The following is a 25,045-nucleotide window of genomic DNA, read 5'->3' as shown; positions in this document are numbered from 1 at the left end:
ATTCAAAACCAACTATCAGAATTAATTAATTACTTCGATTTCCAGACTGAACAACGCGAAAATTAACTACTTTGATAGGATTCTGACAACTAAAAATCAAGTAATCTCTGACTCGAAGAGCTTTTGAGAGTAGAAACCGCTTCAACCTTGAAACAACACGCTCATTGCGGAGACTGCCAGCTATAGCTAAACCACCAGTAACAATGGAATACTTTCTTTGAGTGTCATCATCGACAATGACAATCTTAGGATAATTGTAAAATACGTAGTGATCAGTCACAATCTTAGGAAAACACTACAAAAGAAAAATAAACAGGTTTAGCAAACCACATGTATAAAACAAACCCTTCAAAGAAAAAAACATCAACTGACCAAAATTAATTTCCCCTGAGCAACATGTCTGTCAACTTGTAGCCCCCAAGCATGATAAACATGCCAATCAATTTGGGTTGCCAAACACATTTGTTGCACACAGCAACAGAAATAAAATCAAAATTCGTAGGTATGATATTGGCTAAACCAATTACAAATCACAAATAAAAATCTCACCACAAAATCACTATACTTAATTGAGGTATGTCTCCAAATAAAGTCTACTATTCAAACAACTACCAACCAATTAAATCAAATGCAACCTCATCAATAGACAATGATAATACAGACTGCATATGGGAGCGCAATAAAAAAAACTGCAACAATTATGAGCAAGAAGTAAAAACCGAATTCATTCAACATGCTTTCTTACAACACCGACAACGATGGAAATTACAACCTTAAGACACATACCACCTTGGATTACAGATAAACAGAAAACAATACACACACGACAGCAGATCCATCAACATGGCAAGGACAACAACAGTCAGCAGTTTCAGATGGAAATGCACAAACACAACCACACAAATACCCTTATTCAAATAAACATTTAGAAATCCATGGACCAAATCAGCAACATTCCCCATAGGTACTCACTACTTCTCAGTTTTAATGATCTTTGGTGGCATGTCACCTACAACATCTGCAGCCTTGTCGAAAGCATCAACCAAGTTTCTCTTAACATTGTGAGCATATCGAAACTTCAGATTGTCTTCGAAACCCACACCAAGAGAAGCACCATCACCAGCATCAATGCCCTCTGAATCTCCAACATCACTAATAGCAGCAAGGGAGATAACTTGCTGCAGTCAACATAGCCAAAACATCAACAAACTTAAAAATACCATCCATATGAAAGTAACCTGACAAACAATACACCGCATCCAACAATCTATCAATCAAAGAAAAATACCTCAACAACAGACATAGTGTCCTCAAATTATGTAGTAACAGGGACATCATCATCTGGACATCCAATGAGCTTTGAACAAAATCCTCTGCCTGATGAGTCTCATCAACCACATCTTGATCTTCATCTGTATCACTATCATCTTCCACGACATCTCCGGATCCAGCCTGCACACCACCAAATGTTAACCAAAATACAATGAGTACAATTGGTCAAGCTATTTAGAATACTAAGTCTGCAAAAAAAATACATAGAATACAAACAACCATACCGTATCACGGGTGTTGTCCTTTCCAGTAGTAAAAAACATCTCAATAATAAATGGATCAGAACACACCCTCTTCACCTTAAAGGATCCGTTGAACAAAACACTTGCAGCAGAATTCTTTTCAACCTTAAAGAGCAATTTCCTTCCATTCAAGCCAATAAACTCAGTCTGGTAAAAATCGGTGTTCTCAGCCTATCATACGGTAAAACAAAACACAGAAATGACATATGCCCAATCACCAAACATTTTAAGTTGCAAAAGTAACACACTACATATAAAATCAAAACCCACTATCAAAAGAATTTTTATGTTGTTAACCTTAGCAGCTGACACCAACGTACTGCAGGGAACACCGAGCAAAAGCTGCATGTCACCGTCAAAAACAACAAAAACAACATCACCTCCTCCATCACTAACAAAAAGCTTCACCTTGTACCTATAAGGAAACACACATCAGCAAAAAAAATGGCAACCAACGCGTAAACACCACAAACACGAAGAAAAAAGATATAAAACCTGGGAACCATGTGGAAAACATGTTTCACACATCCCTTGCAATAATATGCACCGGAATCAGGAGTTACACTCCTATGGCACTTGCAGGTAGGATATTGACCATCAACAAAACCATCAACAACAACAAAGACAATAAAAGTTCCATCCTCGCCAGTAGCATCCAATTCATAAATGGTTTTCTTAGGATAAATTCGCAAAAAATCCTCTTCAAACGAAGGCCTAATCCTAGGTCCAAGGGAGGCAACAGGTGCAGAAGATTCAATACCATGAACAACAACACTATAGATAAAAAAAATTGCAGCATATGTAATAAAACCAAAAAACACATAAACACTATATCAAAAACTGCACAGCAGCCAACTGATGTAGTATTTTTGCATCAAACAAAGTAAGTATTTATAAATCGTCTCCACAGGGACTGGTGCGATATTCTAAGCCGTTCAACAATCTATATCGTTCTAAGTAATGGAGTGGTAATAAGTTTTGTTTCATAAACTAGAAAACTATGAAATTATAAAAGAGTTGAGAGTTAACAGGGAAATGATTATGTTGGGATTAAACTTCATCAACCTACATATACGTATTCTCGGATTAGTGTTGTGGATTTTAATTATCAATTGATATTATCACATATTGCTCAACAACATCATTCGTGTCCAAATGATGCCGTGATTTCTATTGGGTCGTTCAATCGTCGATTTCCCAAACTATTAAACAATCCAATAATCGATTGTATCGTTGTATAGCTGATTTCCCAAGCTATACAATGATACAAAAGCTTTGGGTTCCAATATTCAAAGTGATTATCAAACCTAAGTTCCATGTCTAGAACCTAAGCATTAATAGAAGATTATTCTCAACTAGATTCAAATGGTATTTTTCAATAACAATTCAAATTCATAGGATAGAAATGAAAAGCAAGAATAACATCAATATCATAAGATGATTTAGAATCACACAACATCCAAATCAAAGGGAATACATACTAATAGAGTTAACTACATTTAATCCCAACAAAAAGAGTTTAGCTACTCATTGTCATGGTAACCTTACAAGGAGAAAAGAAAAGATGGAATGGAAGCAAGCCATGATGTCTCAATGATCTTGTGAATCCCTTCAATCCTTGTGCCCCTTGCTCATTGAAGTTCTCTATGTGTTTCCCCTGTTTTCTCTCTTCCTAAAGTGGCTTATGTTCTGTTTATTCTCCCTAAAATGAGGGAAATGAGCTTTTATACATATGTTGAAAAAGTGACATTTTGCCTGGCGAAGTTTGGCTCGCCATGGCGACTTAAGCTTTCTTTGCCAGCGGGTTTATACCACGTCACTTTGATCAAATGAAACCGCCTTTTTTCGCCTGACAGAATTTCTGCTCGCCATGGCGAAGTGCTCTTGTCCTGTTTTTCCAACTCTCTGGAACTGCTCGCCATTAGGCTCGCCTGGCAAAATATTTCGCTTGGCAGGATTTCTTCTCGCCGTGGCGAAGTAGCTTTTGCCCACTTTTGTTTTTTTTTTTGGGTCCTTGCTTGATGTTTTGGCACTCAATTCCTACACAAATGGGTAGAGTAAGATGAATAAAGCGTAATAGGTCAATAATCACTTTTCTCTCGGCTTTTCCCTGAATAACTTGTGAAACAAGTAACAAACGTGCCGTAAATAATCATTTGAAATACTACTTTCTGGCACTTATTACCAACACCCACCCTTCTCTAAACTTGACAGCCTCCTTAAATGGAGGGTTAACAAATACCCTAGGTTTGTTTGTCACATTTTGAATAGATGCCCTGTCTACACACCATTCAACAAACATATATAAATTACGGGACAAGGCCAACAATCCATAAATTTCCTCAAGTTTATAATAAACACCTCGAAAAATCTTCACTTTTGCAAAATGAACAACCAACAACAACAGGCATGCCCCCAGTAGTCTTCCCCATCATTTTTTGAAGACTATCCACATAGCTACCAAACAAAGCACACTCAATCTTACCACTACATAAAACATGAATCACGCATCAACACATTAACCATGCATATATTTTCTTGCAGAAAAATCAAAATAACAACAAAGACTTGTCATCCGTCAACTCAAAAACAATCATCTTGGTAACCTTCCCATCCCTAACATACTCCCTCTCAACAGATATCCCGATCATCAAGCCAATAACATCTACCAAATGCATCAAATGATTAAAAAAAACATATATTTTAGGTTGAGAAAATAAATTGTTGAGATCATATCTACCAAGAGATTTCTCACCAATTAAATAATCCTGATCAGTAGTATGTCCAGACACTTCCCCAATTTTGGTTAGAGAAAGGCCATTGACGGGAATCATGGAACCTTCAGTCTTCTGCACCTTGGTCTTCATCTGGAAACTTAACTTGTATGGATGGGAAGTAGTGCGATACGAACCAACAATGGGAGCAACAACAAAAAATGACATCGTGTAAACATCACTTTCAGCCAATTTCTTCTGAAACAGGTATAGTAAATGTTTCCTGATGGTGGCATGGATCTTTGAACCCTATATAATCAAAATTCGGCCAAAATTCATAGAAACCATTTAGAAATTTATACATAAACTAAACAGCAAATACAAACTACATACAATCAGATATCAATAATAATAATCAAGACTACTTTATCATCAATAAGAACCATCTCTATAGAATTAGGCTGCTCTGGATTCAAGAAACTTGGCACCTCCCACAACCTCAGAACCCTAACCTTAAGCCTTCATCCTTCTCTACCAGGCGATACAGAAGACACCTAGTCAAATGAGTTATCCATTACAGACTTTGTTCTCAAACGAAACAACAAACTCTCCTCACTGGTTGAAATTGCAATTTGTAAAAGTGAGTACAACAACCAGAACATGCAGGTATTTAAAGACTTCAAAAAGGGGGAAAACGGGAATGCGAACAAAGAACAAAACACATACAAAGCATAATCAATTTGAATTTAGGGAGGCAAACTCTGACACCAACGCATAAATTTGAATTTAGTCAGGCAAACATGCGACTTACGCACAAGAAGATCTAACTCAAAAATCCTGTCTACCCACAAAAAGCCCTCTTTTGCGCCGATTCAACACATAAGGACAAATCAACGCCACTTATGTACGCCATTCTCAATCCGATGCAAGGGGAAGTACACATTAGAATATAGAAGATAGACATTCCCATTGGAATTCGAGGATGAACAGGTAGAACTCGGCAAAATTAGCTAGTGTCTCTTGTAAGATTTATTGATTTGAACTTTAGGTTAGTTCTTCAATGGACCAACTTCATAAGTGATCTACCATAGATCATTACTTAAAATTACGGTTGTCAATTCAAAAAATTAAAATTCATGACATAGCTTATATTTGCGACTAAGACGATGTTTTGATCTATACGAACTACATACTTATTTTTCGTTGTTTTAATCAAATTGGTATCAATTTATAAGTTATTATTTCAATCATAAAAATGAAGAGGACCATAACATATACTACCAAGAATGACATCAATTGTCGCTAGATTTTTAGACATTGTTTAAGTATTAGTTCACAGTTGACCACTATTCATTTTTTTTTTTGTGATTTCATTGTTTGAGTGCAATGTTGTTTTTTATTGTCTTGGTACAACATTGTTTGATTTTCCGTCTTATTGTTTTGTTTGTTTAGTTAAAATTGACCTATAAGCTTTGGTCTATTATAAATTCAATCATTTTTACAATCTAAAAGTATACGAATTTCTTAAAATATATATATACATCTTACCTTTTTTTTTTGCTACAACTACTTTGCATTTCCCTTAAAAAAACTACTTTGAATATAATTTGTGTTCTTTTTCATTTTTTCTACGAAAGAATAAATATAGTTTTAATTTCAAAAAAAAATATATATAGTTTTAATACTAATAAAAAGAAAAGGGAAAATGTAACTTGTGCCCATAGGAACACATGTTAAGAAAACCAAATGTGAAAATATAGTATTAAAAATTATGCTTTTAACATCTAAAAAATTTAAAAATTTATTTTCTCAATACAAAATTTATCTTTCATTTTTTTTGTTAGTTCTTAATGTGTGTCTAGGACACAAGTTAAGCATGACCCAAAAGAAAATTCATCACATGGGTGTGAATTATTTCATGTCTCTAACCAATCGAGCACGAACATCTCTGAAAATTGAGATAGAGACATCGAACGTGGTCTTATAGGCCTTAATTGTGGCAGTCTAAAAAAGAAAGTTTATTTTGCCTTTCATACATTTAAGAGGTCTCCCATGTTATTGCTAGACCTTATATGCCGACGTAATAAAATTATTGGGAAAAATTACGAAGTCAATGGAACCCATGATGTTTACTACATGTACATGACCTCAAATTGGTATCACAACACCATACTCTTTTTCTGCTGAACAATGCTAACCCATGCTTGCAATTAAAGGGGCCATCATTTATTTGTATATGCACTGGCAGAGTCATCTATATCTAAATTTATGGGGATGTCAATGGGGTTGGGTGGAGGAAGGACTTCCTGCTTCTCACCCGACACTCATCCCCATTGTCATTTGTCATGGATCCTCTCGGAGCGCCATCAATATAAAAGAAATAAGTGATTTCTATTATAATTAATCAATTAGTTGAAACATATTTAAATTTAACCATAGAATAAATATAATATTATGCTTTTAAAATAAAAATAAAATAGTGTTGGGTGGGTAAGGTAAGGTTAGATGGAAATGAATTGATATTATTGATATATGTATGATGCAGGTTGCATGTATATATTTAAGATGATGACCCGCACGGTAGCACTGTCAGTGTACCAGTAGTGAGTCAGAGAAATGAAGCTCATTTGTCTTTTCCTCTATATATGATATGATGAAGCATTGGAGACAGTGTTTCTGTTCTTGTTTGTTGCTATACACCCTTTCACTAAATACTTCTAACACTTCTTCTCCCACTCTTCTTTCAGCTTTCTACCACATTCTTGTGTAAAGCTATTACACTATCGGTAAGTAGCTACTGTATCTTCAAATTATTTATTTATTTCCTTATTTAGAACTTTTTTCATCATTTCTTATATTATTCTAGCTAGAAACTCTTAAGTTTTGTAAATCATATTATTATCTTATTATAAATATATATATATATATATATATATATATATATATATATATATATATATATTTTTCAACTGTGCAAAGCTCATGTGTATGAGCCGTGTTTAATGGATCACTAAATTAGAGCTGAAAAAGTATCAGTGCAAGTCACATGCTTATTTATTTAAATGCGTGTACTTAAATTTTTCTATACATGAGAGCTCGGTTTTTGAAGAGGTAAATTAATATTGACTCCTTTTTCTTTTTCTCTTTGAGTTCATTTGAAGTGAAGCCATTCATTTCAACTCTCTCCTTTTGAAGAGAACAACCACACAAAGATCTTCTTAAACTTTTCAAGGTGATACTTTAATTCTGCCATTTTTATTACTACTACATTTTTTTCTTTTGTGCCACATGATTTTTGTTTGTGTAAAGATATGATTTTTTTTCAGTTTATTTATTATCATTTTTTTTGTTTCATGCAATACCTTATTGCTAGATATTAAACTAGATATTACACTATTTCATTGTCTTATTCTAGAAACAAAGTTGGTTTGAATGTGTATGGGTTTTGTTATTACAAAAATGTTTTGGAAATATGCATTAATAATACACATATATACTTGCAATTGTACTAATCCTTTTATGTGATGATAGATATATTCAATTTTTATACTTTGATAACTAGCTCGTTGAGCTCGAAATGAACTTTGGTTAAATTTGATTTCGCTTTGGTACTATTTGAGTTCAATTTTCTATTAGAACAATCATTAGTCAGACTTTACTTTCATTAGTCAGACCCATTTTTTCTAAGGAACCGGAGCTTTAATACCAATTTGTTTATATAGTTTGATCTTATTATGTTGGTTATGAGATAGTTCCATCTTTTGTAGCTTGTTGTAGATTAACAAATAGCTTTCCTTATATGTTTGGAAATACAAAATACTTCTTGATCTTAGGCTAAATCTAATGATCACATAACTCTCACTATGGGTATAATGACTAGAAGATGCCTTCCCTAGAATGTGTTCACAGTTTATCTGATCTTATCACATTTTTAGATGTTTTATTATGAATATACTTATATACAAAATAGGCATATCATAATATAAGCTTCTTTGTACCACTGTTAAAAATTTCAGCAGTTTCTCATAACTTGTATTCCTCTCTTTGTAGGTATCTAAATTATCTAAATTTCAGTTGTTAAGGAACCACATTTAATTATGATCAACTTAAAGTTAGGGGTAGATGTGGTTGGTGCTCACAATCTACTACCCAAAGATGGAGAAGGTTCTTCTAATGCCTTTGTAGAACTTTACTTCGACGGCCAAAAGTTTCGAACAACCATTAAAGAAAAGGATCTTAATCCTGTTTGGAATGAGAGCTTCTACTTCAACATATCAGATCCTTCCAATCTACACTATCTCACTCTTGAAGCTTATGTCCATTGCCATTCCAAAGCTACTAACTCAAGTTCATTTCTTGGTAAAGTTAGCCTCACAGGTACTTCTTTTGTCCCTCAAGCTGATGCAGTTGTCTTGCACTATCCGTTGGAAAAGCGCGGGATTTTCTCTCGTGTAAGAGGTGAGCTTGGCCTTAAAATTTACATCACTGATAATCCAACCATAAAATCCTCAATTCCAAATCCTTCTGTTGAGTCCTTGCCAACAAATAATCATGCTGAAGTCCACGGACCTACGGGTTCAATGATGAATGGTTTATCTCGTGACAAGGTTGAGTCCTCAAGACACACATTTCATCACCTCCCTAACACAAACCATCAACGGCATCAGCATCAACAACACTCCACTGGATATGCAGATACTCACTATGTACCGAAGTATGAAGCTGATGAAATGAAAGCTGATCAACCACAACCTATGAAGCTAGTACACATGCACTCAGTTACATCACTACAGCCGGTTGATTTTGCACTTAAAGAAACAAGTCCGTTTCTCGGTGGAGGAAGGGTTGTTGGCGGTCGCGTTGTTCATAAAGACAAGACCGCGAGTACATATGATCTAGTTGAAAGGATGTATTTTTTGTATGTCAGGGTCGTTAAGGCCCATGAGCTTCCTTCTATGGATCTTACCGGGAGTCTTGATCCATTTGTGGAGGTGAGAATCGGCAATTACAGAGGTATTACCAAACACTATGATAAGAATCAGAATCCTGAGTGGCATCAGGTTTTTGCATTTTCAAAGGAGAGAATGCAAGCATCTGTACTAGAAGTTGTGATCAAGGACAAAGATCTCATCAAAGATGATTTTGTAGGTATCGTGAGGTTTGACATCAACGAGATTCCTTTAAGAGTTCCACCAGATAGTCCTTTGGCACCCGAATGGTATCGCCTTGATGATAAGAAAGGGGATAAAGTTAAAGGTGAGTTGATGCTAGCTGTTTGGATTGGTACTCAAGCAGATGAAGCATTTTCTGATGCATGGCATTCGGATGCAGCTTCACCTGTGGACAGCACGCCTGCTACTACAACAGTGATACGTTCAAAGGTCTATCATGCTCCGAGGTTGTGGTACGTCCGTGTCAATGTTGTAGAAGCACAAGACTTGATTCCAACGGAGAAAAACCGTTTCCCGGATGCATATGTCAAGGTGCAGATAGGAAACCAAGTGCTGAAAACAAAGACAGTTCCTGCTAGAACTCTAAACCCACAATGGAATGAAGATCTTTTGTTTGTTGCTGCCGAGCCTTTTGAAGATCATGTAATACTTTCGGTTGAAGATCGAGTTGGTCCGGGAAAAGATGAGATCATTGGGAGGGTTACCATACCGCTGAACGCTGTGGAGAGGCGTGCGGATGATAGAATCATTCATTCTAGATGGTTCAACTTGGAAAAGCCTGTTGCCGTGGATGTTGATCAGCTGAAGAGAGAAAAGTTTGCAAGCAGAATTCAGCTACGGCTATGTCTGGATGGAGGATATCATGTTCTTGATGAATCAACTCATTACAGCAGCGATCTACGCCCCACTGCAAAACAGTTATGGAGGCCACCAATTGGTGTTTTAGAACTCGGAGTGCTGAATGCAATAGGACTCCACCCAATGAAAACAAGGGATGGTAGAGGCACTTCTGATACATATTGTGTAGCAAAATACGGTCACAAATGGGTCAGAACAAGGACACTTGTTGACAACTTGTCGCCAAAATACAACGAGCAATACACTTGGGAGGTCTTTGATCCTGCCACAGTCCTCACAGTAGGTGTCTTTGACAATTCCCAAATCAGTGGTGAAAAGGGTCACAACAAAGACTTGAAAATTGGGAAGGTGAGAATTCGCATATCGACTCTTGAAACAGGACGGATCTACACACACTCATATCCATTGCTTGTTCTTCACCCAACTGGTGTTAAGAAAATGGGAGAACTTCACTTGGCAATAAGATTCTCATGCACTTCTTTTGCAAACATGCTTTACCTATACTCAAAACCACTTCTCCCGAAAATGCATTACGTTAGGCCATTCGCAGTCATGCAACTCGATATGCTACGTCACCAAGCAGTAAACATAGTGGCAGCGCGGCTCGGTCGAGCAGAGCCACCGCTTCGTAAAGAAGTGGTGGAATACATGTCAGATGTTGACTCACATCTATGGAGCATGCGCCGTAGCAAGGCAAACTTCTTTCGCCTCATGACAGTTTTTTCTGGTGTGTTTGCAGTTGGAAAATGGTTAGGTGATATTTGCATGTGGTTAAATCCTATTACAACAGTCCTTGTTCATGTGTTGTTTCTCATGTTGGTTTGCTTCCCGGAGTTGATTTTGCCTACACTTTTTCTCTACCTATTCTTGATAGGTGTATGGAACTTCAGGTATTTCTAAACTATCTCATTTATTGATAACTTGATCAATTCATAATAATAAATAAAAGACACCCTATTTATACATGATTGCATATGAAAATGAAAAAGATCATAAAGATAAACAACTTAACTAACTCTAAACTAACTAATAACCAACTTTATTTTCAATATCAGGTACCGACCAAGATACCCTCCACACATGAACACAAGAATCTCACAGGCTGATGTAGTACACCCCGATGAAATGGATGAGGAATTTGATACTTTTCCAACAAGCAAAAATCCTGACCTTGTAAGAATGCGGTATGATCGTTTGAGGAGCGTGGCTGGTAGAATACAAACGGTTGTAGGTGATTTGGCTAGCCAGGGTGAGAGGATTCATGCACTGTTGAGCTGGAGAGATCCGCGTGCTACTTCTTTATTCATTACTTTCTGTTTGTTAGCTGCTTTGGTGTTATATGTTACTCCTTTTCAAATGGTGGCTGGTTTAGCAGGTTTCTATTTCATGAGGCATCCCAGATTTCGAAACAGGCTTCCGTCTGCACCGATCAACTTCTTCCGTCGACTTCCTGCAAGAACTGATAGTATGTTGTAGAATTCTTGATTCTTCGTTTTCAATTCAAACAACCTTTACTTTTGTCCTTCTCTATTATCATTATTTTTTAATCTGGTGACCTTTATTTTGTTTCCATTATGTAACACTACAATAAATAATAATAATAATTTGTAGTATTATGTTCTAGCAAGCTTAACCAGAGGAGGACTACTAATTTGTATGTAGATTTCTTAGCATCAAATCACTACACTCTGATTCTCTTTACTAGTTGAACTCAGTGTTCTTTTCAACAAGAAATCTGACATCTAAAATTAGATTTGCATATATAATTATATAATAATCAATTTTGGTAAAAGTTATTCAAGATGTTGATCTTGAGCAGACCAAGAGAGAAACTTAGAGAAATTGATGAAGTTCTCATTATAATTCTGAAACTAGTAGCTGATGGAACAATTGACAAGATTAGAATATAAGCTAATGTGTAAAGGTGATTTTATGAAGAGGGAAAGTAATGAGAATTTGGTGAAGAGAGGGTAAGAGAATTGAGAGAGAGAGTGAAGATGATTAGCAATCAAATTTTATTGCAATGATCACATAATGATTGTTATGTGTTTGTAGGCTATTTATACAACATGAGAATGAATAACAAACTCAAACTAACTTGTGGCTCAAGTTACATCATTTGTTCTTTTGTAAAGCTCTGTAATGTAAAGATCAGATATTAAATTTTATGTTGGTAGATTTTCATTGGAGAGAAAGGCTATATGGCTCGAAATATTTTGCACACTAAAGAGCAGTGGCGGAGCCAACAATATTTTTATGGAGGGGCAATGTGTTTAGGGTGTATTTTTTTTATTTTTATTTTTTTAAAGGGTGAGGATATTTTGACTCCAAGAGTAAGTTTATTTACTTACTCCAAATCTTAGCCTTTAATCCTAATATCAATTGATGGCTTAGATTGATTAATAATAAGTGATATTGTAGACTTTACTTTTCTTCTCTATTAGAGTTAACACTATAACATCAAGATGGCAACAAAATTAATGACTTTTAATGGATTGTTTTTTCTATTCTTCTCCCTTAATTTTCCTTTCTTTTTTGTACAGATAAGGAAAAAAAATGGTAAAAGCTTATCAGCAAAACATAAAAACCCTATCATGGCAAAAATGTAGAAGATGTTAAAAGAATTTCTGAGTAACAAACAAGGACAAGCAAAGATAACCATTTTTTGAAACAAGGCATGGTAGAAAAGCAATCATCGTAAATTTTTCCATTACCAGTTCAAACTTTGACATAATAAACTATTCAAACTCTTATACTTGTTATGGTTTGAGGAATTTTTTTAGCTTCATCCCATTTATTTGCTCTAAGTGAGAGAATTAGATAATAGATTAAACTTGATACCGCAGAGTATAATACGCGTGCACAAACTCCAACTTTTCAGTTCGCAATCTTTACCAATTTTTTTCCTTATATGTACAAAAAAAAAATTAAGGAAGAAGAATTAAAAAAACAGACCATTAAAAGTCATTAATTTTGTTGCCATCTTGAGGTGATGAGTTTTAACTCCAATAGAGAAGAAAACTAAAGTCTACACTATCACTTATTATTAATCAATCTAAGCCATCAATTGATAATCAATAGTATATATATAAAGTAAGGTTTTTTATGCCACATGTCACTTCCACATTCATTCTCAATATTTTTATTATTTTTTCTATTTTTAAAAACCAATATTTTATTTAACAAAAATCGGGTTTTCGGGCTACTTGATCGGATTGCTCCGAAACATCCCCAGAAAATCAGAAAAAATTCAAGGACCATGACTCCCTTAGAAGGGACTTCTTACGGGACTCCGCCCCTCAAAATCCAAAATTCCATCGTTTAGACCCATTTTTCATTTTTATTAATTTTTCATATTCTCATAAAAATCCGAAAAAATTTCGATTAGTTTTATTTGATTTTTAGAATTTTTTGGTACTATTTTTATATTTTTATGATTTTATTTGACAGGTTTTTAGCATTTTTTACTTAGTTTTTTTTGTTGTTTTTAAAAGGAAAACTCAAAACTGTTGAAATGTGAGAGAGTCTGATGACTGATTATACATAAGAATTGTCCGGATTATAAAATCCGAAATAGTAAACATGAATCCTAATTTTAAAATCCGGAATGCACAGGGGCATTTTTAAAAATTTTACAGGGCGCGGGAGAAGGCAATAGGGTGGGAAAGTAATAGTCCATGTTTAAAGGACCCAAAACTATTACCACTTGGACTAATTCATTATTGATTTTGTTACACTTTTTATTCTTGCATTGAACATTCATCTCATCATTTATATTTATTTTTAAATTTTTTTGAAATATTTATATTTATTTTTATGATATTATTATAATTATAAATTTAAATAAATTCAATCTAATATACTCACACGTGTATTCGTGCACACAAATTTATAAAACTTATTTAATATCTAACCCGGGCAACGCCGGGTCTCTAAACTAGTAGTATATATATAAAGTAAGGTTTTTTATGCCACGTGTCACTTCCACGTTTATTCTCAATATTTTTATATTTTTTTATATTTTATTTGACATCTTATTTGACATAAAAATCTCAGCAAACTTTTGATCTTATCCACTAAATATTTTATTTAATTTTATATTTAATTCCTAATATTTTGTTTAGCCAAAATATCTCAATAAACTATATATAATACTTTCAATACTATCCATTAAATCTTCCTTTATTTTTTTCTTTCTTTTTTTTAGGAAAAGAAGTTTCAATTAGTTTTTTTCATTGAGGAAAAAAAGGCTTCGATTTGTTTTTTTTTTAACTATAAATAAAGGAGAATTTTTTAATCACGTAAACACATATTTTGAGCAGAAACTGAAACTCAAACCTTCTTTTGATCTAAGCTTTTTCTTTCTTCAGGTTTGACAAACACCTATACTATTTTCTTTTACTTATGCTTAGATTTTTATTTTTATATATAATATGAGAGGGAACTAACACCTACGAGTGAGTTTACCGATTGTTTTTTTTTCTTTCTTTCAGGTCCTTGAACTATTGTTGCTGGCATCCATTACAAACACCTACGAGTTTCAGGTCCTTGAACTAACACCTATACTATTGTTTCTGTTTCAGGTCCTTGAACTAAAACCTATACTATTTTTTTTCCTTTTCGTTTCAACAGTAGCGTTTTAATATTATTAATCACCTATACTATTATCACCTATACTATTTTTTCAGGTCCTTTTCGTTTTATTATTATTAATCAGTAGAGTTTTGATTTTAATAATAATATTTTAGGACCTGAAATATTTTTATTTAATTTTATATTTAATTCCTAATATTTTATGTAGCCAAAATGTCTCAACAAACTATATATAATACTTTCAATACTATCCATTAAATATTTCTTTTTTTTAGGAAAAGAAGTTTCAATTAGTTACTATCTCTTTTAGCACCATATTATTCAATTAGTTTTTTTCATTGAGGAAAAAAAGGCTTCGGTTTGTTTTTTTTAACTATAAATAAAGGAGAATTTTTTAATCACGTAATCACATATTTTGAGCAGAAACTGAAACTGAAACTTCTTTTGATCTAAGCTTTTTCTTTCTTCAGGTTTGTCAAACACCAATACTATTGTTTCTTTTACTTTTACTTATGCTTAAATTTTTATTTTTATATATAATATAAGAGGGAACTAACACCTACGATTGATTTTACTAATTGTTTTTTTTCAGGTCCTAGAACTATTGTTGTTGGCATCCATTACAAACACCTACGAGTTTCAGGTGCTTGAACTAACACCTATAATATTGTTTCTGTTTCGCGTCCTTGAACTAACACCTATGCTATTTTTTTTTTCTCTTTTCGATTCAACCATAGCGTTTTAATATTATTAATCACCTATACTATTATCACATATACTATTTTTTTAGGTCCTTTTCGTTTCAATATTATTAATCAGTAGCGTTTAGATTTTATTAATAATATTTCAGGTCCTAAAATATTATTATTTCACCAGTAGCGTTTTAATATTATTAATCACCTATACTATCATTTTATGATAACACCTATACTATTATTTCAGGTCCTTATTTCTAAATAATTATTATATACATATATCAACCACTTTTTAATCCTGCTTTTTAATATAACATGTTTTCATCTTTTTGTTATTTTTATTTTTTGATTTTTGTAGACGAATTTTTAAATAGCATTTTAAAAATTTCTAATCATGTTTACGCACACTTGCAATACCTTCATTCAAATTTGATTCCTATTTAACCAATAAATTTCATCAGTTTGGTTTCTAATTTTCTTTTTCAGAAATTATGGCTGCAAAATTTGACCTCATTGATAGCATAACAATCAATAATAAGTACAGAGTATGGAGATTCAAGATTAGGATCATTAGAATGTGGAGAATGCCAAACTTTAAAGATAGAGACCAGGTTGATTTAATCGATATGGTTTTCATGGATGAAAAAGTATGCATCGGTTCTTTTTCCTTATTAACTTTTACAAACTAACATGATTTTACATTATTTAAAGTTATTTTTTATATTAACATTAATCTTTACCGGTTTTATTTGTTTTGTTTTATTATTGTTTTATTATTCACAATTTTTGTTGACTTTTGTTCTTTCTAATATTTCAGGAGCAAGATTCAATGTACTGTGTGGAGTGACAAAGTTGCAAAATATCAATCTATGTTGGTTGAGGGAATGTGTTACGAGATAACAAATATCTCAGTTTCTAAGAACAACTATAAATTTAAACCAACTTGCCATGACTATAGACTATTTTTTAAGGATATGACCACCATCGAGCCGGTTGATGACTCAATTGTTCCTTTTTATGCATTCAAGTTCATAACATATGATGAAATTTTTGGGGCTAGGAATGAATATTCACAACTAATTGGTATTTTTTAATGATTTAATTCTTATATTTATTGCCTATTAATTTGTTATAGTTTTGTTTTTTTTATTGCGTTGGATATTAACTTCACCTTTCACATTTTTGTAAGATATTATTGGAGTATTAGCTGCAAAGGGGGAACTCACAGAATACAAAAGTGGTGTTCAATCAACCAATTTTTTGCCTTTGGAGTTGGATGATCTTGAGTAAATATTATTTAATTTATTTGCAGAGGAGGGGAGAAACTCAGGTGCACTTATTATATTTTATTTTTGCATACTACACTTATTAATTACTACTTTTGTATTCCAAGATTAGATAGCTTATTTTATGTTCGTTAATAATTTTTATTTCTAAATTTAAATCATTTCAATTTTTTTCATGTATGTGTCCATAAACATGTTATTTAATATTTTCTATGACTATCCCGGGCAACGCCGGGTCACTACACTAGTAGTATTAAAGGCTAAGATTTGGAGTCAAAATATCCCCACCCTTTTTTAAATAGGTGTATATATAAATATATTATAGTAATAAAACTATATAAAATACATGGGTTAAGTGGTTTGTTTGTTTTGATTTTGGTCCCTTATACGTGGTTTGACACTCTCCATTGCCATTTTTTGTTTAAAAATACAAAATTTACTGGCAAAATACTAAAATTATCATAACGCCCCTTACCACTTACCACTTACCACTTAGCTAGATGCAAATGCTTGAAATATTGATGTAAATGTCAATATATACAATATATCATTTAGGTAAAAATGTGGATACATGTACCTATGAAAAATGAAAATTTTGGGACTTTGTAGAGGCCAGTCATAACCTAGCACTGCTAAAGGGGTGTTTGTTTTAAGTTTTAAAAAATTATTCCTAGGCTAAAGGGGTGTTTGTTTTAAGTTTTAAAAAATTATTCCTAGGTTTTGTAAAAAAAAAAAAAAAAAATCCTAGGTAGCTTTTATTCTTATGAGTGGATTTTACACATAATTTCATAACTTGCTATTCTCATGCTAAAGAATGAGAATTTAACATTCCCATGAGAATAAATCTCTATTAACCATAACTTTCGGCTATCACTCACATTTATTTTTATTTTTATTTTTATTTTAAATTGTTTTAAATCAAACAACTTTTAAAACCATTACAACTTTTTAAATCAAACGTTTTATTAAACACATAAGTAGGAATCTTATTCCCGATAATTTAATTTCATACCTTAAAACAAACACACCCTAAAGCAACAAAACAAATGAGTGGCCAGTTAAAGTCTTTTGTTTATTCCTGTGATAGCATGACTAGGTTGGATTGACGAGACCGGTCCTTTTTTTTTGTCTTCGAGGGAACCGGTCCATGTTTTCTATCATAATTTTAATATAATTTGATTTAATGATAAATAACAAATGACTTTTTTCGCACCATTAATCATTTTCCTTTGAAGATTTTTTTCATGAATTTAGATAAACTTTTTAAAATTTGGTCTCAACGCATAAATACTACATTATTAAAATTTGCAATTTTTAAATTTGAACACAAAAATGTCTTAAATTTTTCAATGAAGAATACTCCTAATATTTACTTGCTTTTCCTACTAATAGCATGACTAGGTTGGCTCGTTGGTCCTTTTTTTGTCTTTGAGGGAATCGGTCCATGTTTTCTATCATAATTTTAATATAATTTGATTTGATGATAAATAATAGATGATGTTTATTTTAGGTAACCCAAATGGAATATATTATTTACGAAAGAAACATTTTACACTACTAGTGCTTTTCAAAATGCTTCTTTCGTAAATAATGTATTCCATTTTGTCAAAATCTACAATGGAAAGGATAAAATTACATGCCAAAACCCAAGCAAACTAAAGGATAAATAACAAATATAGACAATAACTTGAAATCCTTGCTTTTTTGTCAAACAAAATAAAATGAAACCACTCTTAGAACAGTATATGATCTTCTTTTTGAAATTTTAAGGATAAATATCTGGGACATATATATTTGGCCTCGGAGATATAAAAATGTTAAATTACATTTATATTTTTAATTTTTACTTTGATTTTTCCCCTAAATAAAAACTTTTACTTTGGTTTTTAAATTTTCTTTTTCCCATTTAATTTTGATCTCTAAGTTATAAGCACCGGTTACTTTGGTCCCTTAGGCTATAAATGTTAGACACTTTTAGCATATATTTTTTTTCATTTTGTTTTGTTCTTTAAATTTTAAGCTTAAATTACAAATGTTAGATAATTTAAGCTTTTAAATTACAAACATTCAACATTTTAGTCGTTTAAGTTACAAACATTAAACACTAAAAAAATCAAAGTGTTTAGAGTATAACTTTATAAGTGTTTGTAAACAAAAATAAAATAGAAAAAACTTAAGAACTAAGAAACACTAAACTTGAACTATTTTTTTTAAAAGGAAACGAATTTTTTTAAGGATAAAAGGAAACAAAATGAAACCCAATATTGATGATGGTGTTTTTAGAAAAATTAAACATTGTTCCATTTTTTTAAGAGTACAATTACTTTTTTTACTTCTAATATTACTAGCACATCTCTTATGAACAAAGTTGATACTACTTCATCAGAAAATTAGAGCATCAATAATCCTTCTCGTAGACGTAAAGATCTTGTTAATGTCATTCAAGAAAGTCTCAACTACACTGCCATTCTCAAATTGGAAAATATTCCCATTGGAATAAAAAAAAACTAGTGAGTAATTAAATTACAACAAATTAAGAATTAATTCCTTCGAAAAAAACAAATTAAGAATTAAGAATATATTTAATGTTACTTATAAATACGTGAAGACAAATTCAATAGCTCAAAAGTCATCCATTTGTTAATTACACCATTTGACTTAATTAATTTTTACTTTTTGGGTCATGTTAACTTGTGCCCTAAGGGCACAAGTTAAGGATCTAAAAAAAGAATTAAAACATGTGTGTTGTATTGAAAAAAATAAGTTTTTAACTTTCCAAGACATTGAATGCACAATCTTCAAAAATAAGTTTTTACATTTGGCTTGTAAACTTGTGTCTTAAGGGCACAAGTTAACATTTCCCTTACTTTTTCTTTTCTATAAATCAACTGCTCATTAATCTTAATATTTAACACTGGACCCCAACACGGTTTAAAGCTACCTTAATTATGTGCAAATTATTTTTCTCAAGCAAAGCCAAATTCAATACGTTCACTAATCATTTAAGGAAATCACAAGTTCTATAAATTGGACTGATTTGTAGCCAATTGATTCCATGCAAAAAATATCGATCAGATAAATCCTCTTTCCAGTGCCGATATAGATCATCTTGTGCAAATTATTATCTTCTTTATTTTTTTTGTTAAAGCAAATTCTTTCCAGTGCCGATATAGATCATCTTTTCACCAATAAGTGAAAGAAAGACGAGTTAATATAATACTGTATATGCTATTTTTGTAACCAAAAAAAAAATACAATATGTCTTTGTGCAAAGTGGTTAATTTGAGTTTTTGTAAATTGGTTGGAGTATTCCTAACACTCAACATATATAATTGATTTTGTTTATAGATGAAAATTAAACTCATTTAGACAAAAACTGTTTTTAGTTTTAGTCTAAATGTGTTTAGTTTTCAATGTAAAATTATAGACGAAAACTAAACCATTTTAGACTTAAAATTGGAAGAGAATTAAGAAAAGAGATGTATTTGCAGAGAAAATGAGACAACACATGAATTTATATTTTTCTCTCAATAGTGGATTTTGGACTTCTTAGTGGAGAGCTCATGAGTAAACTCTATAGAAGATTTGGGATTTCCATGTGATGTCTATAATCTGGAAGAAAAAAAAATCAACTGGGTTATAGAATTTGAAAAGGGTAATTTTATCAACAAAAACAATTGGATTGGGGGTTGCACGAGATGTGTGAGTGAAAAGAATTTTACCTAGTTTGGATATGCCCTGATCAAATCCGGAACAAGACAAATGAGCATTAACTCATCCATTTTTTATTTAATCATTTAATTTATACTTTTATCCTTTTTATTTAATAAAAAATGTAGTTACTAGTTTTTCTTTAAAATAAAGAAAAAATGTAAATATAAAAAAAATATAATTACCAAACAACTTTTTGTTTAAATTTTTGTGTGTAAACCTGGTATCATCCGCAAGCATAATTGCGGAAATTAATCCCTCGAGTAATATGGAACCCAAATAGGTAACAAACTCTTTCAAGAGTTTTAACGTTGCTGCATGATCCAGACGGAATTTGAACCGAAGATTTTCGTTAAGTTAGAAAAGAAAGGTGTTGGTAATTGAGGATAGATATAATCTCCACTTTGTATGGTAACGTTGACCTTTGAAAAAGAAAAAAAAATCATATTTGAATGTATCCTCATTGAGAGTATAAAGATTAGTTGCATCATGAACGTCAACCACTACATTAGTAAGCATATGTATATGGTACCACGTTCGTACAATAAACTATATATATACACCACGACGTGCACACGTTATTATTTAATCATCTAATTCGTGCTTGCATGATAGGTATTGGTTAGAAAATAATGTACAAATTTTTCTCTACTAGAAAAACCACTTGGAATATCCTAACTCCTAACATTACTTTTTTGAGGGAACTCCTAACATTACTCTCATCACAAAAATGGCAGTGTCTTTATCCAAAAAACGGTCCAAATTATCAAGAAAATTAGAAGCCCAAAAATCTTGTTTTGCTTTTACAATTCTATACAGCTTCATACGTAGAATTTCTGCTTTAATCTTTCTTTTAATCCTTATATACATTTGGTCTTCTTTCTCCACAATTATAACAGGAAACATCATTCATGTTTGTTTTTCTACAAGAAAGCTCAATGATAACTTCTATTGTCTTTCTGCAGCCACTCATACTAATCCTTCCCTTGAAATCCCAAATTATTCCATAAACAATAACACTATTAGCACCTCCATTATTACTACTACTGAAAAAATTGAGGTTAGTAATAATGTAACACAAGAACTTGGAAATTTCTCAATTGGTACTCCATATAATGAAGAGGTTGCAAATGCAGTTAAGATCATTGAGGAGCACTTGAAGGTTCATCGATCATGGAGGTCTGAAAATAAAAAGAATGCAACTTGTGATGATGGTAAAGGAATATATGTGTATGATTTACCATCCAAGTTTAACAAGGATTTGGTTGGTCAATGCAGTGACATGCTTCCATGGCAAGATTTCTGCAGGTATATAAGTAATGAAGGGTTTGGTGAACCAATAACAAAACTTGGTAAAGGTTGGTATAAAACTCATCAATACTCACTTGAACTCATTTTTCATTCAAGGGTGTTGAAGCATCCATGCAGGGTTTATAATGAAAATGATGCAAAACTTTTCTATGTTCCATTCTATGGTGGTCTTGATGTGCTGAGATGGCATTTCCAGAATGTTTCAAATGATGTTAAAGATAGTTTAAGTTTGGAATTAGTTAAGTGGCTTGAGAGACAAGTTACATGGAAAAGGAATTTAGGTAAGGATCATGTATTTGTTTTGGGGAAAATTTCATGGGATTTTAGAAGGACTAGTGACTCTCCTTGGGGAACTAGATTGTTAGAGCTTGAAAAATTGCAAAATCCCATTAAGTTATTAATTGAACGCCAACCGTGGCATGTGAACGACATTGGAATTCCTCATCCGACTTATTTTCATCCGAAATCAGACAACGATATAATCGATTGGCAGCTGAAAATCATAAGGTCCAACCGGAGGAACCTTGTAAGTTTTGCGGGAGCAGCGCGGGATCATGCAGATGATCACATAAGGTCGATATTAATCGACCAATGCAGTTCCAAAAGTGACGGTAAATGCAAGTTTTTGAATTGTAGTTCTGCTAAATGTAATGAGCCAGAATCAATTATAGAACTTTTTGTGGAATCTGAGTTTTGCTTGCAGCCACCGGGAGATAGTCCAACGAGAAAATCGGTGTTTGATTCACTAGTATCGGGATGTATTCCTGTTCTTTTCGATCCATTCACGGTTTATTATCAATATGCTTGGCATTTGCCAGAGGATTATGACAAGTATTCAGTGTTTATGGACAAAAAAGAGGTGAGGGAAATGAATGTGAATGTGGTGGAAAAGCTTGGGAATATTTCGTTGAGAGAAAGGGAAAATATGAGGAGATATATTGTATATGAATTATTGCCTGGTTTAGTATATGGTGATCACAATGCTGAGCTTGATAAGTTTCAGGATGCATTTGCTATTACTATGAATAATCTGATTGAGAGGGCCAACAGATTCAAGGATTGATAACATTATAAAGTATTTTGGTTTAAATTTTCTCTTTTTGGGGGGAGTGGGGTGGGTTACTAACAATACTTGTAATCATTAAGTGATAAAGTTGAACAATACTAAATTATTCTATTTCCTTGTTGAATGATTACACTTTTTATTTATCTGTCTAAATTCATGCTCTATCCATCATTAAGTTTGTATCTTGAAATTTGTTAGAACAACAACTCGTAACCGAAGATAAATTAAAAGGACAAAATGCAAACTATGTAAAAAATTGGAATAGGTTGGTGAAAAATCAAATTCACTTGCATGATTGAAAAGTAATATGTTCAGATGTTGCATGAAAATGAATTAGAATTGCTTTATCAAATTTTGATTTCACTTGTTCTTTGAAAGCATGTTAGTTAATCAAGAATCACTTTAGATCTAGTCGATGAATTGTGCACACTCGTTTTACGAATTTTATTTGACCGCCAATTGCATATTATTCTATTGTTTTGCATGTATCTTGCCATTATTGAGTGAGTATAAAGTCATAAAAATGATCATGACCATATTCTATTTTGTGTGTTAATTAACTACTTGGCCAAATAAAACCTATGACCGTGTGAGATAGTGAACCCTTGCTACCCCTTTGAGCTTAAAAATGAAAATTTTGTTCTTTTGAATAATAGTTATAACCCTTAACCTAATGAAATAAAAACAAAGTTAGGTCATCTTTTCTTAGGATAGGAGAGCATTTTTTTTAGTAGGTTTCGTGTAAGATGTAGAGAGTAGGTTTGTGCAAAAATTATTTTGAAAATGGTGATGGAAATGAAAAGACGAAAAAATGTTTTGAAAGGTTGCTCAACAACTCAAATAAAAGAAAGGAAAGGAAAAAAGTTGTCAAGTATAACATAACAAGATATTCACCAAAAATGAGTTGTTAGTGGTAAAGAAAAGTAGAGTAAATTAGGGGTGTTCGCGATGCGGTTTGGTTCGATTTTGAGGCTAAAAGTCATCCGAACCGCAAAATAAATAAGTATGCGGTTTGGTTTGGTTCGGTTGACTTTTAAAATAAAATCCAAACCAAACCAAACCAAACCAATGCGGTTTGGATTGGATCGATTGGTGCGATTTTTTAAGACAATATTTTTTTTTCAAACATTAAAATCAAATTAAAAATCTAAAACACAACATATTTTTAGCAATGTTTTAAATTTCATCCAACATTACAATTTTATATTCATCCAACACTATTCTCAACTATATAGACCAAATTTAAACGTGGACAAAAAGTAATCCTATTTCGTAAGAAATACAAAAGACCTAATTTTTTTTATCATTCTCTAAGAGTTTAAGTAGTACATAAATACATTTTTGAAAGAAAAAGCAAAGAAGCTTAAAAAGAGAAAAAATATGTCATTTTATTAAAGTTTTCATTGAGTTTCTATGAGTATTGGTCCAAGTGATATATATTTAATTAGTGTTTTTCTTATATTGCGGTTTGGTTTGGTTGGTAAAATCAAAACCGCAAACCGAACCAAACCATGCGGTTGAGTAAAAAGTTGATCCGAATACATCCGAACCAAATGCGGTTTTTTGCGGTTTCGGTTTAGATTGGTTCAGTTTGCGGTTTTTTTATTGGATTGGTTCAGTTTTGAACACCCCTAAAGTAAATTGATGTAAATAGTTGTACATAGAAAATAAGTTATCTCTTATTATTATGGCATTTTGAAGAAAAAAAATAATTGTAATCCGGCCCACACTACAACCTTAAGACAAACTTTATTGTTTCATGACTGATTTCATGTTTCATAATGTTGTTTAGATGTATGAAACATGAGATCAGTTATTAGATAAATTGATTTGATAATTTAAATATCAATTATTAATATTAAAAAACTCGGTATCCGGTTCAATATCAATGTATTAAATTAGTTATTTAATGCAATAATTGTAATGATTAGAACTTAATTTACCGTGTTTCGTTTGATTTTTCTTTTAGGGAAATCGTTTGAAATTGATGTCAAGAGACCTTTGGTTTAAAGCTCAACAATATGCATTTTTTATTTCTAATAATAGATAATAGATAGATGGATTAGCAACAAATCATCAGCATAATAATATCTCCTCACTAATTGCAGCCATCATTTTAATTTATTTTCTCATTCATTGTAATTATTAGTTTTGATTTCTTGGAATATTTTTAGTCAAACGGATCAATTCTTGAATAGCCTTGATCCATGCTTATAAATGTATACACTGCATATCAATTAAAATATACGACTTTCATAGCCTTAGGTAGAATTTTCATCACAAAA

General features: G+C 32.3%; 2 protein-coding genes and 1 pseudogene across 5 annotated transcripts; 2 read left to right on the top strand and 1 right to left on the bottom strand.

The window, feature by feature from the left end:
• Window positions 1-25: 25 nt before the first annotated feature.
• LOC146919247 (replication protein A 70 kDa DNA-binding subunit D-like) lies at window positions 26-4,863 on the bottom strand (annotated as a pseudogene).
• A 2,037-nt stretch (window positions 4,864-6,900) lies between these two features.
• LOC146919246 (C2 calcium/lipid-binding plant phosphoribosyltransferase family protein) lies at window positions 6,901-11,731 on the top strand. 4 transcript variants are annotated; one of them, XM_085712529.1, is made up of 4 exons: window positions 6,901-7,074; window positions 7,450-7,520; window positions 8,339-10,988; window positions 11,154-11,731. In XM_085712529.1, the coding sequence occupies exons 3-4, from the start codon at window positions 8,386-8,388 to the stop codon at window positions 11,572-11,574; spliced, it is 3,024 nt and encodes a 1,007-aa protein (XP_085568655.1). In that variant the 5' UTR covers window positions 6,901-7,074; window positions 7,450-7,520; window positions 8,339-8,385; the 3' UTR covers window positions 11,575-11,731. The 4 variants fall into 4 exon arrangements, with proteins under 4 accessions (XP_085568655.1, XP_085568658.1, XP_085568654.1 ...); XM_085712532.1 differs by having other exon boundaries at window positions 7,450-7,522; window positions 8,350-10,988; XM_085712528.1 differs by having other exon boundaries at window positions 7,439-7,520.
• An 8,024-nt stretch (window positions 11,732-19,755) lies between these two features.
• Window positions 19,756-22,796, top strand: LOC146919245 (xyloglucan-specific galacturonosyltransferase 1-like). The gene has a single exon (XM_085710573.1). The coding sequence runs from the start codon at window positions 21,114-21,116 to the stop codon at window positions 22,755-22,757; it is 1,644 nt and encodes a 547-aa protein (XP_085566699.1). The 5' UTR covers window positions 19,756-21,113; the 3' UTR covers window positions 22,758-22,796.
• Window positions 22,797-25,045: the final 2,249 nt, after the last annotated feature.

This window comes from Medicago sativa, chromosome 5, assembly GCF_051527215.1.
Source record: "Medicago sativa cultivar Bolivia chromosome 5, Bolivia_mono, whole genome shotgun sequence".
NCBI lineage: Eukaryota > Viridiplantae > Streptophyta > Magnoliopsida > Fabales > Fabaceae > Medicago > Medicago sativa.
Note: the sequence above shows the minus strand (reverse complement) of the source record. Positions and strands in the feature narration are given on the sequence as shown.